The 14,557-nt window shown below is 39.6% G+C and overlaps 1 protein-coding gene across 1 annotated transcript; it reads right to left on the bottom strand.

The window, feature by feature from the left end:
• Nucleotides 1-2,917: 2,917 nt before the first annotated feature.
• Nucleotides 2,918-13,478, bottom strand: LOC109919348 (transmembrane protein 47). The gene is made up of 3 exons (XM_020519346.2): nt 13,118-13,478; nt 5,440-5,580; nt 2,918-3,813 (listed from the first exon to the last, which is right to left on the bottom strand). Exons 1-3 carry the CDS (start codon nt 13,413-13,415, stop codon nt 3,632-3,634), a joined length of 621 nt encoding a protein of 206 aa, XP_020374935.1. The 5' UTR covers nt 13,416-13,478; the 3' UTR covers nt 2,918-3,631.
• Between the last annotated feature and the right edge of the window lie 1,079 nt (nt 13,479-14,557).

Here is a 14,557-nt window from a genome sequence, read left to right as displayed (position 1 = left end):
GGCTACAAGAGCAGGTCAGAAGCTAGGAACACTGCAAGGAGCACCTCATCTCCTGATTCCCAAAGACTGTCCACTATCTACAAGGCAAAAATCATGAGTGTGATGGAATATTCCCCACTTGCCTGGATGAGTGAAGCCCCAACAATACTCAAGGAGCTTGACACCATTCAGGACAAAGCAACCCGCTTGATTTGCACTATGTCCAAAACTGTCGACTCCCTCCACCACCCCGATGCTCAGTAGCAGCAGTGTGTACTATCTACAAGATGCATTGCAGAAATTCACCAAAGATCCTCAGACAGCACCTTCCAAACCCATGACCACTTCCATCTAGAAAGACAAGGGCAGCAGATATATGGGAACATCACCACTTACCATTCTGACTTTGAAATATGTCACCATTCCTTCACTGGCACTGGGTCAAAATCCTGAAATTCCTCCCTAATGGCACAGTGGGTCAACCCACAGCAGGTGGATTGTAGCAGTTCAAGAAGGCAGCTCACCGCCACCTTCTCAAGGGCACTAAGCAGGCAACAAATGCTGGCCAGCCAACGACGCCCACATCCCACAAAAATGAATAAATAAAAATTACCGACTCACACAACTTGTCCAAATCATACTGAAGAATCTTGTCACAACTCACCCTCCCACCCAGCTTTGTATCATCTGCAAGCTTGTAATTATTACATTTAGTTTCCTCATTTTAATCATTAATGATGCAACATTTTGCAACTTTTATCAGTCTAAGTAATTACTGCTAACTTCTACTGTCTAATTTATAATCGGCTTGTTATCCACTATGCTAATTGTCACTGAACTCCTCATATCCTGATCTTCATGAGCCTACTATCCGATAATGAAGACTTTCTAAAAATCTAAATGCGTTACATCTAGTTGTAATACTCCAGATGCAAGTGGAAACCTGGCCAACACTGTTGTTGCTCATGACTTTATTTTCACCCTGCCAACAGAATTGCATTTATGTAGAATTTTAATGTACTGTACACTGGTGCTTCAAAAGTACAGATCAGAAAGAGTAAACAATATTTGTTCAAAAACTGGATTTTTTGGAGTGTTTTAAAGAGTGAATTTCAAAGTTTGTAACTGAGGCTCAGCTACCAATGGTGGATGAAAGAGCATGGTAAGAATACACAAGAAAAGTGCTGGAGAGGAGTGCTACGGAGATGGGGAGCAGTGAGATTATAGAGAAATTGAAAATACAAGGAAGTATCAAAGTTCTTGTCCTCAACAGATGCCCAGGAACAGGGATCATGGGCAAACAGGACTTGGTATAGGATAGGATACTTGTGGCAGTGTTTTCGATGAACTGAAGTTCATGGAGCATGGGAGCTAGAAGAATTGCAAATTGATGTGCCATGTCAAATATTGACATCCTAGGCTTCAAAAAAACAACCAAAATCGTTTGAACCATAGCCCTGTAAAATTTGTCAGCTTCAGAACAGAACTGAAGGGAGAACGTTGAAGAAATCTTTCTTGATTATCGATTGAAATAGACATAAAACTTCATAAACCTTATTACAACAGGGATTGGTACTAGGTCCACTTTTGTTTTTCATTTATATAAATGATTTGAATGAGAATATAAGAGACATGGTTAGTAAGCTTGCGGATGACACCAAAACTGGTGGTATAGTGGACAGTGAAGAAAATTATCTAAGCTTACAAACAGATCTTGATCAATTGGGTCAATGGGCTGAGGCGTGTGGCAGATGGAGTTTAATTTGGATAAATGCAAAGTATTGCATTTTGGTAAAACAAACAAGGGCAGGACTTATACAATTGACAGTAGGCCCTGGGTAATGTATGACAGAGGGACCTAGGGTTTCAGGAATATAATTTTTTGAAATCTGCATCACAGGTAGACAAGGTGTTTAAGAAGGTGTTTAGCATGCTTGCCTTCATTGCTCAGGGCATTGAGTCTCAGAATTGGGATGTCATGTTGGGGTTGTACTGTATATTGGTGAGGCCACTTTTGGAATACTATGTACAATTCTAGTCGCCCTGTTATAGGAAGGATATTATTAAACTGGAGAGAGTTCAGAAAAGATTTACTAGGATGTAGTTGGGATTGGAGGGTTTGAGTTATAAAAATAAGCTGGATAGGCTGGGACTTTTTTCACTTGAGCATAGGAGGTTGAAGTGTGACTTTACATAAGTTTATAAAATCATGAGGGGCGTAGATAAGGTGATAGAAAAGGTTTTTTTTCCCTAAGGTGGGGGAGTTCAAAACTAGGGGCATATTTTTAAGGTGAGGGAAGGTAAGACTTAGAAAGGACATGACAGGCAACTTTTTGTTTACACAGAGAGTGGTTAGTGTGAGGAATGAACTGCCAGAAGAAGTGGTGGATGCAGGTGCAGTTACAATGTTTAAGAGACATTTGGATAAGTACATGGATAAGAAAGGTTTGGAGGGATATGGGCCAAATGCAGGCAGGTGAGAGTTTAGTTTGGGAACATGGTCATCAAGGACTAGTTAGACCGAAGGGTCTGTTTCCATGCTGTGTGACTCTATGACTCTAACAAGAACATAGTGCATCTGAACTCTCATTATCACACTTTTGAAAATCCTGCAAATGCTTTATCATCAGCATACTCCATTTTGTTATTTTGTTACCTGACCTCCAGAGAACTAGTTGTTTTTGGGGGAGCAGAATTGTCAACATATTAGAGTTCACTCGTTAAAACCAGGTCAGATAAGGCCAAGCCAAGGACTTTTTTTTAATCCCATAACCAGAATTTTATTACTGAATTGCTTCAATAGATGACTGCGAAGTGACAATTGCTCAAATAATTGTTTGTGGTAAATTCATCATTCCTCCCTTTACTCCTGGCTCCAATACATCAAATACTTTCCTTTACCTTGTTTTATCTTAGACAGATTTTACAATGAATCCTGTTGAGTGTTGAATGAGTTTTGTTGTATTCAAAATTCACACATACATCCCAAGAACACCAGTCAAACTTAACTTTGAATGCTTCAGTCTTGGAAATGTTCAGAACCATGGGGTTCATGTTGTTCTTGGAACAATAACACGTTCTACAGTACTAAAAAGGGTTACAATAAATGTACAGCACATATGTTTGTGCTGAATTTGCAGCTGCTTGAATTCAAAGTGTACAGAAGACTCAATAGCTTACAAGGTATTAATAACCTTACCAGATACAAAAAAAAAGGTAAAAAGAAGAAATACAGTAAAAGTAAATCATCACCTTCCAAAACAAAATAGTACAACAACAATAGCAAGCACTCCATTGCTGGTACACTGCTTCAGTAGGGTGCAGCGCTCGCACAAGAAAGGCCAATGATTTATCTTGGAATTAAAAAAACTAAAAAGTGAATTACGTGTAAAGATTGCACAAGACTGTTGTGAGTCATTCTTTGCACTAGAAACCATTCTTTCTTGCTTGGATCTCAAGTAAGTCCAAAACACTGCGCTCACCAACGAGTTCTGTCATGGAGTACCAGCTCTTCATTATGATCCTGCTAAATCTTTCTCCCAAAATTCATTTTATTTTTAAAAACTGTGATATTTGAGTGGCAAATCTTCATTCTGCCATTACATCTAATAGTTTTAAGCTTAATAAAATGTGTTGGTGCAGAGAAAAGTGTCTAATAATACTCTTCCTCATAGTTGTCGGTGTTCAGGCAGTAAAGTATGGCTGCTCCAAGCATAAAGATGGTACCACCCCAGGCAATACCATAACCCCAGTTGAACTCATGGTATGTCCTCAGTGTGTTTGCATCAATGAATTTGATTGGGTACAAAACCAGGGCGCAAACCTGCAATACAACTAAAAGAAACACACTGATTAGCTCAAGACTGAATGTAGGGTAAGGTAACATTATCTTCAATACACTAATCAGTGCAGAGTAGGGGAATGGAGTAAAGGCTATATTTGCATGAGCACCATTAGGGAGCTGCGAGATGGTTCAGATGTTGGGGGCTTTTGCATTTCACCAGTCTCAGAGGAGTTGTCTAAAGTAATCTGTGGATCAGCACAAAACTGAGTTGGAATGGAGATATTCTTTGGATTAGCATCACTATGAATGCAGAATGACAGAATGATATGGGCCGGGGAAGCATGTAAACTGACAGAATAAGGGTCAATTTTTACTACAATCTGCCAATTACTGTGGCTGCACCATTGCAAATGGTTGGTGGTTATTTTCTACAAGTACTTTTTAAAAAATATTAACATTTACTATTCAGATGTTAGATTTTATGACGACATGCTCAAATGTGCAGCATGCTCTGTTTAATATTCATTTCATAATATTGGCCAGAAGCCATATCAGTTGACTGATTGATGCTGAATAAGACACAACATTCAGAAAGGTTATTCTCTTCCTTTTATTCAAAGAAAAGATCTCTATTCCCTTCAATTTAGGGAGATTTGCTGCATGAGATTAATACTTGAGTTGACTTCCTCTATTAGAGGTATACACATTTGGTTGCTAAGCATCTGTGTTACAGGTATCTCCTGAACTAGTATCAGCGTTAAGTAATGGACAACATCTACTTGTGAGCCATCCCAAATACTGTCCAAGGTGTTTAGCTATAATATACACTGACCGAATTGGATAAAATCTGTTACATCAATATATTATGCGATTTGAATGTATGGACATTCCTAAGATCATGAAGCAAGGATTTTTTAATCCAATGGCATCAGGTTGTCACAAACATGAAGGGAAATTAAGGTAAAACATGGAATTAAGGTTCTATAGAATTTAGCCTGTAGTTTACAAATAAATGAGAAAAATTCCAAGAGGCCTCTTTCATACAAAGGCACACTTTTCCACAGACAGGGTCTGTTTGACTAATCCAGTTGCCCTGTTCGGTGCTGCACCTTACAGTGTCCTCTGCTTCTGGAGGTACCAGCACAACTCAAGCTCCCATGCTTGGTGCCCACCCTCACCATCACTAGGGTATTCTGTTACACAAATCAGGGAAATCTCAGGATTTATGGATTGCATGTTTTTATGTGGAGTGGTAGAGATGGAGGGACAGGGGAGGAGCTGAAGGAGATGAAAAAAAATATAGAGCCAAGGTTCTTTTTCTTCATTACTATGCAACTGTTTTTGCTGGAGGGTATGGACAGGATCAAGATGGTGTGATGGCCATCTCCTTCAAATCATGTAGATTTGCAAATAGAGAATGACTGCTCCAGCAAGATAGCACAGCCCTGCTAATCAACACAGAACTACGTCACTGAAACTAGTTACTGTCTTTGGTTAGGTGGGAGAAAACTGAAGAGATCCTTTTTTTCAAAAAAGCCTAACTCAACGTCATTGTAATTTTCTAACATTAGCAGACTTGTCACATGCTGTGGAAAACAAGTAACTGTAACACGCGACAACTCTTCCTGCTCAGTCCCCACCAAAACTACTTAAGACGATCACATACAGCCACTCACCTGAAATGAACAGCATAACAGCAATTGACCTGTAGCAACGTTTGTGAGCACCCTTGCACAGTAAGATCACAGCAAAGAGGAATGCAATTAGAGTAATAGATCCTCCAGCAAGCAGCAACACCAGTGTAGCAACCTGCCAGTCTGTTGGAGAGGAAATGAAAGTACAAATAAAGTAAAGGAACATAGCAGGTACAAACAAGTTTCTTTTTAAAATCGCAAGTCAGTAATAGGACACTTGACTCAGTAGCAGATATTTTGTGCTGGGGTCATTCAAGTGGACTATGTTCCCCTGTGATTCTACCTTATAGAACATATACTGAGCATTGGAGTACTTTTTCAATTGATCCAGCTTATGAATGTCTGACTGAATCAGGGTAATTAGCTTAAAGGAATTGCTGGAACTATCCTCAGTCAGGAGGAGGTTATTTTATGTTTAATCTATAATCACAAGTGTTATACCTGCTTTTTGTGATATAAAAAAGGTCAAGAATTGGAAATTTATTGTAATGTCCTTCCAGCCTTTGTGATCTCAGTTTGAAAGCACATTTGGTTTCATTTTTCACAGGTACAGTGGGTGGGAAGAAGAAAAGAATATCTGCTCTTAATCATCAATCAGTTGGAAGAAAGGATGAATGAGTGAACAATGGAAATTGGATCAGACTCTATTGCAATCGCTCCACAGTTAAATAGCTAACCTGACACTTCTTCTCTAGCGATAGTAAGAACTGCAGATGCTGGAGTCAGAGATAACGCAACAGGTCAGGCAGCATCAGAGGAGCAGGTTCGAAATGTCAACTTTCCTGCTCCTCTGATGCTGCCTGACCTGCTGTGTTCCTCCACTTCCTACCTAGGTTCATACTTAAACAGCACAGATAAATAAGAACATAAGAAACAGGAACAGTAGTGGGCAATAAGGGTCTATAGATTGCCAATAATGATATGAGGACTAATGCCTAGCATGGAGCACCACTATTTTCAAGAGAAAATAAATTGTAGGATTTATTTTGCCAAAAAAAAAGGTACAGCAGGAACTGAGTCACCTTGGATGACATTGATACCCGAACTTAAAGAAGTTGCAGTCCAAGTTCCTGTTGTGAATGCAGCCATCCAGTATTTGACTTTAAGCTTTTGGGAGGCGAAAACAGCAAAAACAAAAAAGTGGATCATTCCATCCTCTAAATAAAATTTTCCTGTTGCACATAGGTTCATCTCACTCTTGTAAAACACATGTGACTATAACCTGCTTTCCTGGCTGACACCCCAGCCCACAAGTGACAAATGACCTCATTCAGCAATTAGCCAGTACTAGTACATTATATATCACACAAACAGAACAACTATTTCAAGATTATCAGAACTGGCATTATTGAGTCATATTGTTAAGCAAGTTGTCAGTAAACATACGCTGTCATTCAGATTTAGCCTCAGAATATTCCCCTCCCTTGTTTCTGGAGAGTACTAACTCACACAGATACAATTCCAGTTCCTGATTTGTGTTGATCATCCTCTATCCAAGACGTAAATAGTGTCAGTGGCCTATTTCAACATGGTAGTGAGATGGGCAGTGGTACCATTTCCCAGTAGAAGCAATTAAACAGAAATATGAACCCTGACTTACATATCCTTCTGTGAGTCAGTGTTAAATCTTGTACTTATGTAGCAACGCACCTCATAGGATCAAAATCAAACAAGTTGTTGTTAATTTTCCCCTGCTTGTCACAAGGCAACAAGGCAAATTGAAGCACACTACAAGTGCTGCGCTGGATGAGATCAAAAATTCGACAGAGTCAGGGGAGTGAGAGTATGATTTTTGGTTAATAGTAAAATGCAGCCTTGGACAGTTGAAAGTAAATGCAGAGGAAGGGAATCTAACCTTAGGTATTCACCTTCCTCCTCTCAAGAAATTCTCCATGTTACAGATTCCCCATTTAGGATTAGCTAATGAATTTGTGTGTAAATGATGTGCTTATGGCAAAGGGACAGCAATAATCATGTGTGACTTTAATCTACAAATAAACTGGAAAAATAATTAGATTGGCAGTAGTAGCCCAGATGGGGAGTTCACAGAATGCTTTCAAGATTGTTGCAGCACATTTTGGAACTGACCAGACAATAAGTTAGATTAGACTTGGCATAAGTCTTGGAGAAACTCAGCAGGTCTGGTACATCGATGGAGCTAGAAATAAAAGTAATGTTTCGATTTCAATATGACTCCTCTTTGAAAATCCAGAGTTTGTTTTTTTAAAATTTCAGATTGACATCATTCACAGTGTCTTACTTCTGTATTAAATTTGGTATTGTGAAATGTGACAGGATTAATTAAAGACCTCGGAGTTTAGACACCCTTATGTAGCAGCAATTGATGAAATTTTACTTCCAGCGTGAAAGGGAAAAGATTGGGTCTAAAACTAGTATTTTAAATGCAAATAAGGGCACCCTTATGGGGATAAAAGCTGAGCTAACTGAAATGAACTGGAATACTAGGGTAGAAGATAGATCAATAGAGAGACAGTGGCAGATGTTCAAGGGGATTTTTCAGAATACACAGAAGTACATTCCAGCCATTAAGAAAAATTGTAAATGGAGGTCCTAACTCCATGGTGAATGTCAGAAGTTAGGTAAAGCCTCAAATTTAAGGAAAAAGCACATAATTTTGCAAAGGTGAGTGGCAGGTCAAATGATTAGTCAGAATATAAAAAATAACAGAGAATGACTTAAAGGTTAAATCATGAGGAAGAAATTAGAGTGTGAGGGGGAGACAGCTAGGAATGTAAAAACAGATAGCGGGAGTTTCTACAGTATTGGAAAAGGAAAAGAATAAGGAAAGTGATTGCTGCACTTCTAAAGAGTGAGAGTGGGGAGTTAATGGTAGCTAATAATAAAATTGTGCATAAAATTATCAGTCTTCACTACAGAGGATACAAAAACTGTTTCAATAATATCTATGACTGAACTTAGCGAGGGAAGTGATATGAAGCAAACTGATGGAGTTGTGGGTTGACAAGCCTCTGGGTACAGAGGGCTTCATGCTAGAGTCTTAAAGGAGATTATAAATGAGGTAGTAGATGCACAGTCTCCACTGGAGTTCAGAAGAGTGAGGGGTGACCAGATTGAAGTGTTTAAGATCCTGAATCCTGATAAGGTGGACATGGAAAGGATATTTCCTCTTGTGGGTCAGTCCAGAACAAAGGGGCACTTTTAAACACTAGTTGTTGGTCTTTTAGGACACAGGAGAAGAAAATTCTTTTCCATGAGGGTTGTGTAATATTGGAATTCTGCCTCACAGGGCAGCAGAGGTGGGTTATTGAATATTTCTAAGGCAAAGGTGGATCGATTCTTATTAGTCAGGAGGAATAAGGGTTATTAGAGGTAGGTGGCAATGTGGAACTGAATCACAACATACTAGCCATAATAATTTTACTGAATGACAGAGCAGGCACGGTGCTGAATGGTCTATTTCTGTTCCTATTTTACACGTTAGTATATTATTGCTGAAGTGAGAACTGTAGCTAAGTTCTCTCAAAATTCTTCTCAAGGGCAATGCTATGATTGAATACATCAATTGGAGGGTTTTAAGACATGTACAACAAATGCAATCTGATACTGGCACATTATGTAATCAAACCACTTTACATTAATAGGCTTTAAAATTTAATGCCACATGTGATACTAACCACAATCCTTGAGGTCAACAATGCAAGTATTATATGCCAGTAGGGCTGGTTCTTTCCTTAGACTGTGATTCCTTCTTTTCTGAATTGTTCGCAATTTTTTTTGTAAGAAAAACTGAAATCGGACCTTAAACCAGTACCATTAACATAACAACATGGTGTGACTTAAAAGCATTCCTTTGATCCTTGGCACACTCCTGGCAGTCAGCAGGGCAGGGATTAAGGTGGGAAAATAAAAATCAGCTACAGAGTTGCCCAGGCATTGGTTTATAGCTTGTGCTTCAAGTTAGTTTTAGACTGCTGAAGATCTGGTGGTATAATGGGTGACATGGTTCAGAGAGAAAATTTCTTTCACATCAAGGGAAACAACTTCAGCCTAAAATGACTGTTAAAATAATTAGGGCCAAAATGCTACTATAATTAAAGAAGCAGAAATGGAAAAAAAAATGTTCTGTCATCAATAAAAGAAACTGAACCTTTAATCAGTGACTGCTCATTCTCCCTCCCTCCACCACCACCTCATCGAAAAATCTGACTGACAATGTCTTCTGGGAACCTGGATAATGTTTTCCAATAACCACTTTTATTGATTGGCTCGCTGTCCTTAAAGACGCATTACTTTTTAATTAAGATGCACAACTTCAAAATCATTAAAGGCGATCAACTTATTTTAGGATTGCAACTTAAACTATTTTTCCAGCACAGTCCTAAGCTACATTTAAACATTGTAGCATCAGAAGTATTCTAAAGTGATACCTACAGAATATACCAGGACTTGTGGATTTAAAGATGGTGTAAAAGAATTTACAAAATTGTGAATATAGTGAACAGCTTTAGCATGGGCATCAGAACCAGAATAAAATTGACATATGGGCCTGGAAGGGAAGCAGCAATAGGCCTTATGCTTTTCACAGCAGCTGCTACTTTGGGGTGTGAAGAATTTGCAGCTGCTCGTACTTGAAGGGCAGGGCACCATAGAAATGACTTGTCCCTTGTTACCAGCAGCAGTTCATTATTACATGGTAGGTCCATTAGAAACAGGAGCTGGCCATTCAGCAGTTGGAGCCTGTTGTGTCATTCAGTCAGATCATGGATAATTTGAACCACAAAATTTCTTCATTCACCTTCTTTTTCAAATTCATGCATATCCTTAACCAACAAACAGCTAAATCAGAAGTCACACGACACCAGGTTATAGTCCAATAGGTTTATTTGAAGTCACAAGCTTCAGAGCGGAGCCCCTTCATCAGGTGACTTCACCCATTTGGAAATTTCAGTTGGCCCAGTAGCCACAGTGAATCCAGAGTTCTACTATGCTTTATGTCAGTGTTTCCAAATGTTACTCATTGTCCAGCTGTAATCTTAACGTGATGGTTTTGTACTGGACTCCCACACAAGAGAAAATAGTTCTATATCTACCTAACTGAATCCCTGTATCATTTGTTTAGATCACCCCTCAATGCTCCAACCTCAAGGGAATATCAACTAATTATAAAGCATCTTTGCTGGTCCCAAATGGAGCTTATTATCACCAGATTATCATATTCAAGACCTGCACAAATACCCCCTGACAATGGAAAAGGTCCAAAGCTAGAATAAAAAATTCAACTGCAAGTTTTGTTGGGAACTCATGCTGATTTAGCTCTCACTAATCTGAGGCAGTGAGTGGAGCCTCTACTATCTCCCAAAGAACATCTATGCCACAGTCAAACAGAGAACAATCAGACCCGGTTATAATATTCGATTGGAGCTTTTCCTTTCATCAATCATTTACACAGGTTAAGCAACAGGTTGGGACAATGCTCATTTTTTTTTTGGGAGAATGAGAGGTAATGTTATTGAGGCATACAAAATCCTGAGGGGCGTTGACAGGATAGATGTTGAGAGAATGATTCCCTTGTGGAGGAATCCAGAACCAGGGCACAATTTCAAATAACTGGTCTCCCATTTAAGGAGATGCAGAGGAATTTCTTCTCTATCCCAGCCCAGACAGCAGTAGAATCTGGATTATTGAATATATTCAAGGCTGAACTGGACAGATTTTTGATCTGAAAGGAAGTCAAGGAGTATGGGGTACAGGCAGGCAAGTAGAGTTCTGGTGATAATCAGATCTGCCATTTCCATATCGACTGGTGAGGGAGGGTAAGGGAGTCAAATGTGCCTTTTCCTCCCACTATTTATTAAGTTTTTGTGGCTTATCATGCAGCTATGGAAGTTTCTTCTCACTATCCTCTCCTTTAAATCAATTCAAGCCAAATACCACGGGTAATATAGTGAGTGGCTTAGCCATGCAGATCAGGAAGGTCCCAAATTTCAGATCTGTTGATGGATTTTTAGCCAGGACAGTGGCAAGGGAGCTACAATTGACATTAGTCTCTAATGTAAGGAGGTAAGGGTATTATAAAGAACACTACAGTTGTGAGTTTTTATTGCTATACAGTGATCCCCCCAACAGAAGCATGTGAACATAGGGAAAGATAGGATTATGTTATTTTTATGTGCATGCAGGGTCCTGCCAGCTGTCCATCAAAACACCTCCATAAATAGTGAGGAAAAATGGGCTAAGTATCAGAGTCACTGAAAATCAGAAATAAAATCAGAAATTACTGGTGGTCCTAAGCAGGTCTTGGACCTAAAAGGTCAGAATTTGCAATATTAACTCTCTCTCTCTCTCACCTCAGATGCCAACGGTCTTTGCAGCAATTTCTTCTTTTCTTCCATAAATAATGAAAGTTGGATTAAAATAAGGTGCCAGGTAAGAACTGGATGTAATTGGACAGCTATGGTTTAAGGAACAGGGAAGAGCAAAAATACTAAGGAAACCCCTACAACTGTTATAAATCAGCTGGTGAGAATACTGCAAGAGAGAACACAAAGTTTATCACTAGAATTTAAGTAAGTGGTGGGACATGAGTGTGTGTATATGGTATTCTTGAGCTGCAAAAAATATCATTAATTTTAGGCAGTGTCCACAGCACTGTCACACAAGATCAGAATGAAATACTTGAGCATAGATTTGTCACAGCTGCTGGAGAGAGAATAAAAGAACTAAGTTGATAGTGATGAATTTTCAAAGCATCATACAGGAATCATACCTATAACAGTATTAAAGTATTTTAACTTGAGTTGTGTTTTGCTGTGAACATGCCTAACATGCCTGGTGACAGAACTGAACGAACACTAAACGGAAACTCACTGCCAGGAAGAAAAATATTTGGAATTATTGGCCAACACGCTGTTATCTGAAAATTAATTCAAACTAATGAGTTGCTGGCAGGTGCTGGTTCACTCGTAGTTGCATATCTGGAGTAGAAGCTTAAACAATTCTGTTTCGCAGTTTCATTCCCCTTCGAACAATTTTTTAGGTCTAGAATACAAGTTTTTTTTCAAAAATGTCTTTTTTTTAAATCAGGTTATGAATACGCAGTAAGACAACAGACAATAGTTTTTTTTTCACGATTCTCACTCAACTGTGTAAATAAAAACTTCTGATCCCTAAAAGGACGCTTGTTTTTGTTCTGGTTTCCCTTTCCACCCGATCTGCTTTTACCGTTTCCATGTTTTCGACATTCTGTCTCTCCTCCCCTCCCCCTTTCTTCAGGAGTTCTACCAACAAAGAGAGAAGTTCACTCTGAGGCAGTCAACCAGCAAACCCCCTCCCGCCCCAAAGCTAACCTTCTGTTCGCTTCAGGGAAAAAAAGACTCTTCACAATTGTTGTACATCAGGTAAAGAAGAATAACGTTTCGAAAACAAGTTAAATGTCCCGGAAAGTTTTTAGGGGGGGAAAGGGTGTGCGGGACGGATGTCAATAACACAAGGTAATTTCACTCAAATCAAATCTTGCTTCAACTAAGTACAAGTCAAAGGGGCTGCTTTCCAAATCAATGCTGAGCGCATTTTAAAATACAGAAGTATCTGGTAATTGTAGCAAACATTAAACTTCAAAATGATCGCAGTAGCGTTTTCTAAAAATACACTTTTTTTTTTCGAATGTGCTAACCCTTACCTGTCTGGAGAACGGACTCACAGTACCATCCAGCCGTGGTTTGTTTGCAGTAATCCCAGAGAGAAAGCGAAGAGCGCTCAGCAGTGACCCAGGCTGGACTCAGCAAAGATACCACGTCCAAACTCAGAGCCACGAAGACACAGATCAGAGCGATCAACTTAAAGGGTCGAACTATCCGCACCTCATCCACAGCCATCGTCTGTCCTAAATGGTGGGCAGGAAAGGACGATGAACACAGAGCGCAAGCTTCTCCTCCCTCAGCCCGGAGAAACCGTAAGAAGCCGTGTGTCTGTTGCATCTGATTGCTTTCTCACCACTGGGTCTTAACGCCTCCTCTATGTTCATTCGCCAGTCACTGAATGGAAGGGAACCCAAGGACCGCCTGTAATTTACCACCGTCAAGAAGGATCTTAGGTTAACGAGGCACGCATTTCTCTTCTCTCTAACTTACATGAATTGATGTGTCCTATTTGAGTTCAATTCTTCTCCCTATAACGGTATCATTGTTTTTCTATTTTTTTTTTAATGTTTGCAACTTTCTCCGTCCTGTCTGTATGTCTCATACAACTTCTCACTGCCAACAGTACAATACTATAACGTTAAGATCATCCCAAGACGCTCCATATATCGACGTGAAGTAAACATGCTGCACCGCCATGAAAGCATGAGGAACTGTGACCATCACTCCACAAGTTTTGAGAAGCTTCTCAAGGAAAGGAAGATGGGCAGATTAAGGGAGAGAATTCTGGAAAGTAGCAGTGGAGCCTGGCTCTCCCTTTGCAGGAAAGAGGTCAAAGCTAGGGGAACGGAGAATAGGGATTAGCGGGATTTAATGAGTTAGGGAGGTTAAAGATCACAGAAAAAAAAGACCTCGAGGATAAGGAAGTTACATTTGATGTTGGGAGCTGAGAGGGGTGGGGATGAACAGCGCCGGAACTGATAGTCAAATTTTGGAAGAGGTTTTTGAACCCAGGGACATACATATAAGGCAACGTGAAAACAAACACAACAAAGGTGACAGGACAAAATATGTTTACTGTAGTAAGTGGATTGTGCTCTGCAACGTGAGGCAAATTCAGTTGTGACTTTCAACAGGGAATTGGGTAAGCACCTGAAAAAGGGAAATGGGAATGTAACAAGGATATGGGGAAGGGCAAAGGAGTGAGGCAAGTTAAATTACTCCGTGGGTTTGATAGGATGAATGGCATCCTTCTGTGCTGCGACCATTCTGTGATTCTGCATGGTAGATCACGGAGACTGGCAAACACTGCAGTAATATTGTCTGGAGATTATGTACCAATGTAAATTAGTCGGTAATTAAGACAGATATGAGCAATACTGCTGAAGTAAAATAATCTGACTGATGCTAGTACACTGGGTAGGAAGAGAGAATGAATTGACAATAGATGTGTGAAATATGTACTGGGGGGTTCCCTTCAA

Source organism: Rhincodon typus, chromosome 14 (genome assembly GCF_021869965.1).
Source record: "Rhincodon typus isolate 14 chromosome 14, sRhiTyp1.1, whole genome shotgun sequence".
NCBI classification, from domain to species: domain Eukaryota; kingdom Metazoa; phylum Chordata; class Chondrichthyes; order Orectolobiformes; family Rhincodontidae; genus Rhincodon; species Rhincodon typus.
The sequence above is the reverse complement of the archived record's forward strand: the minus strand, read 5'-3'. Positions and strand labels throughout refer to the sequence as shown.

Coding starts and splice junctions, on each gene's coding strand:
- LOC109919348 (XM_020519346.2), bottom strand. CDS start 13,415: ATGCAACAGACACACGGCTTCTTACGGTTTCTCCGGGCTGAGGGAGGA. Junction 5,581..13,117: donor TGAGTCCGTTCTCCAGACAG/GTAAGGGTTAGC, acceptor CCTCTCCAACAG/ACTGGCAGGTTGCTACACTG. Junction 3,814..5,439: donor TGTTATGCTGTTCATTTCAG/GTGAGTGGCTGT, acceptor TGTTTCTTTTAG/TTGTATTGCAGGTTTGCGCC.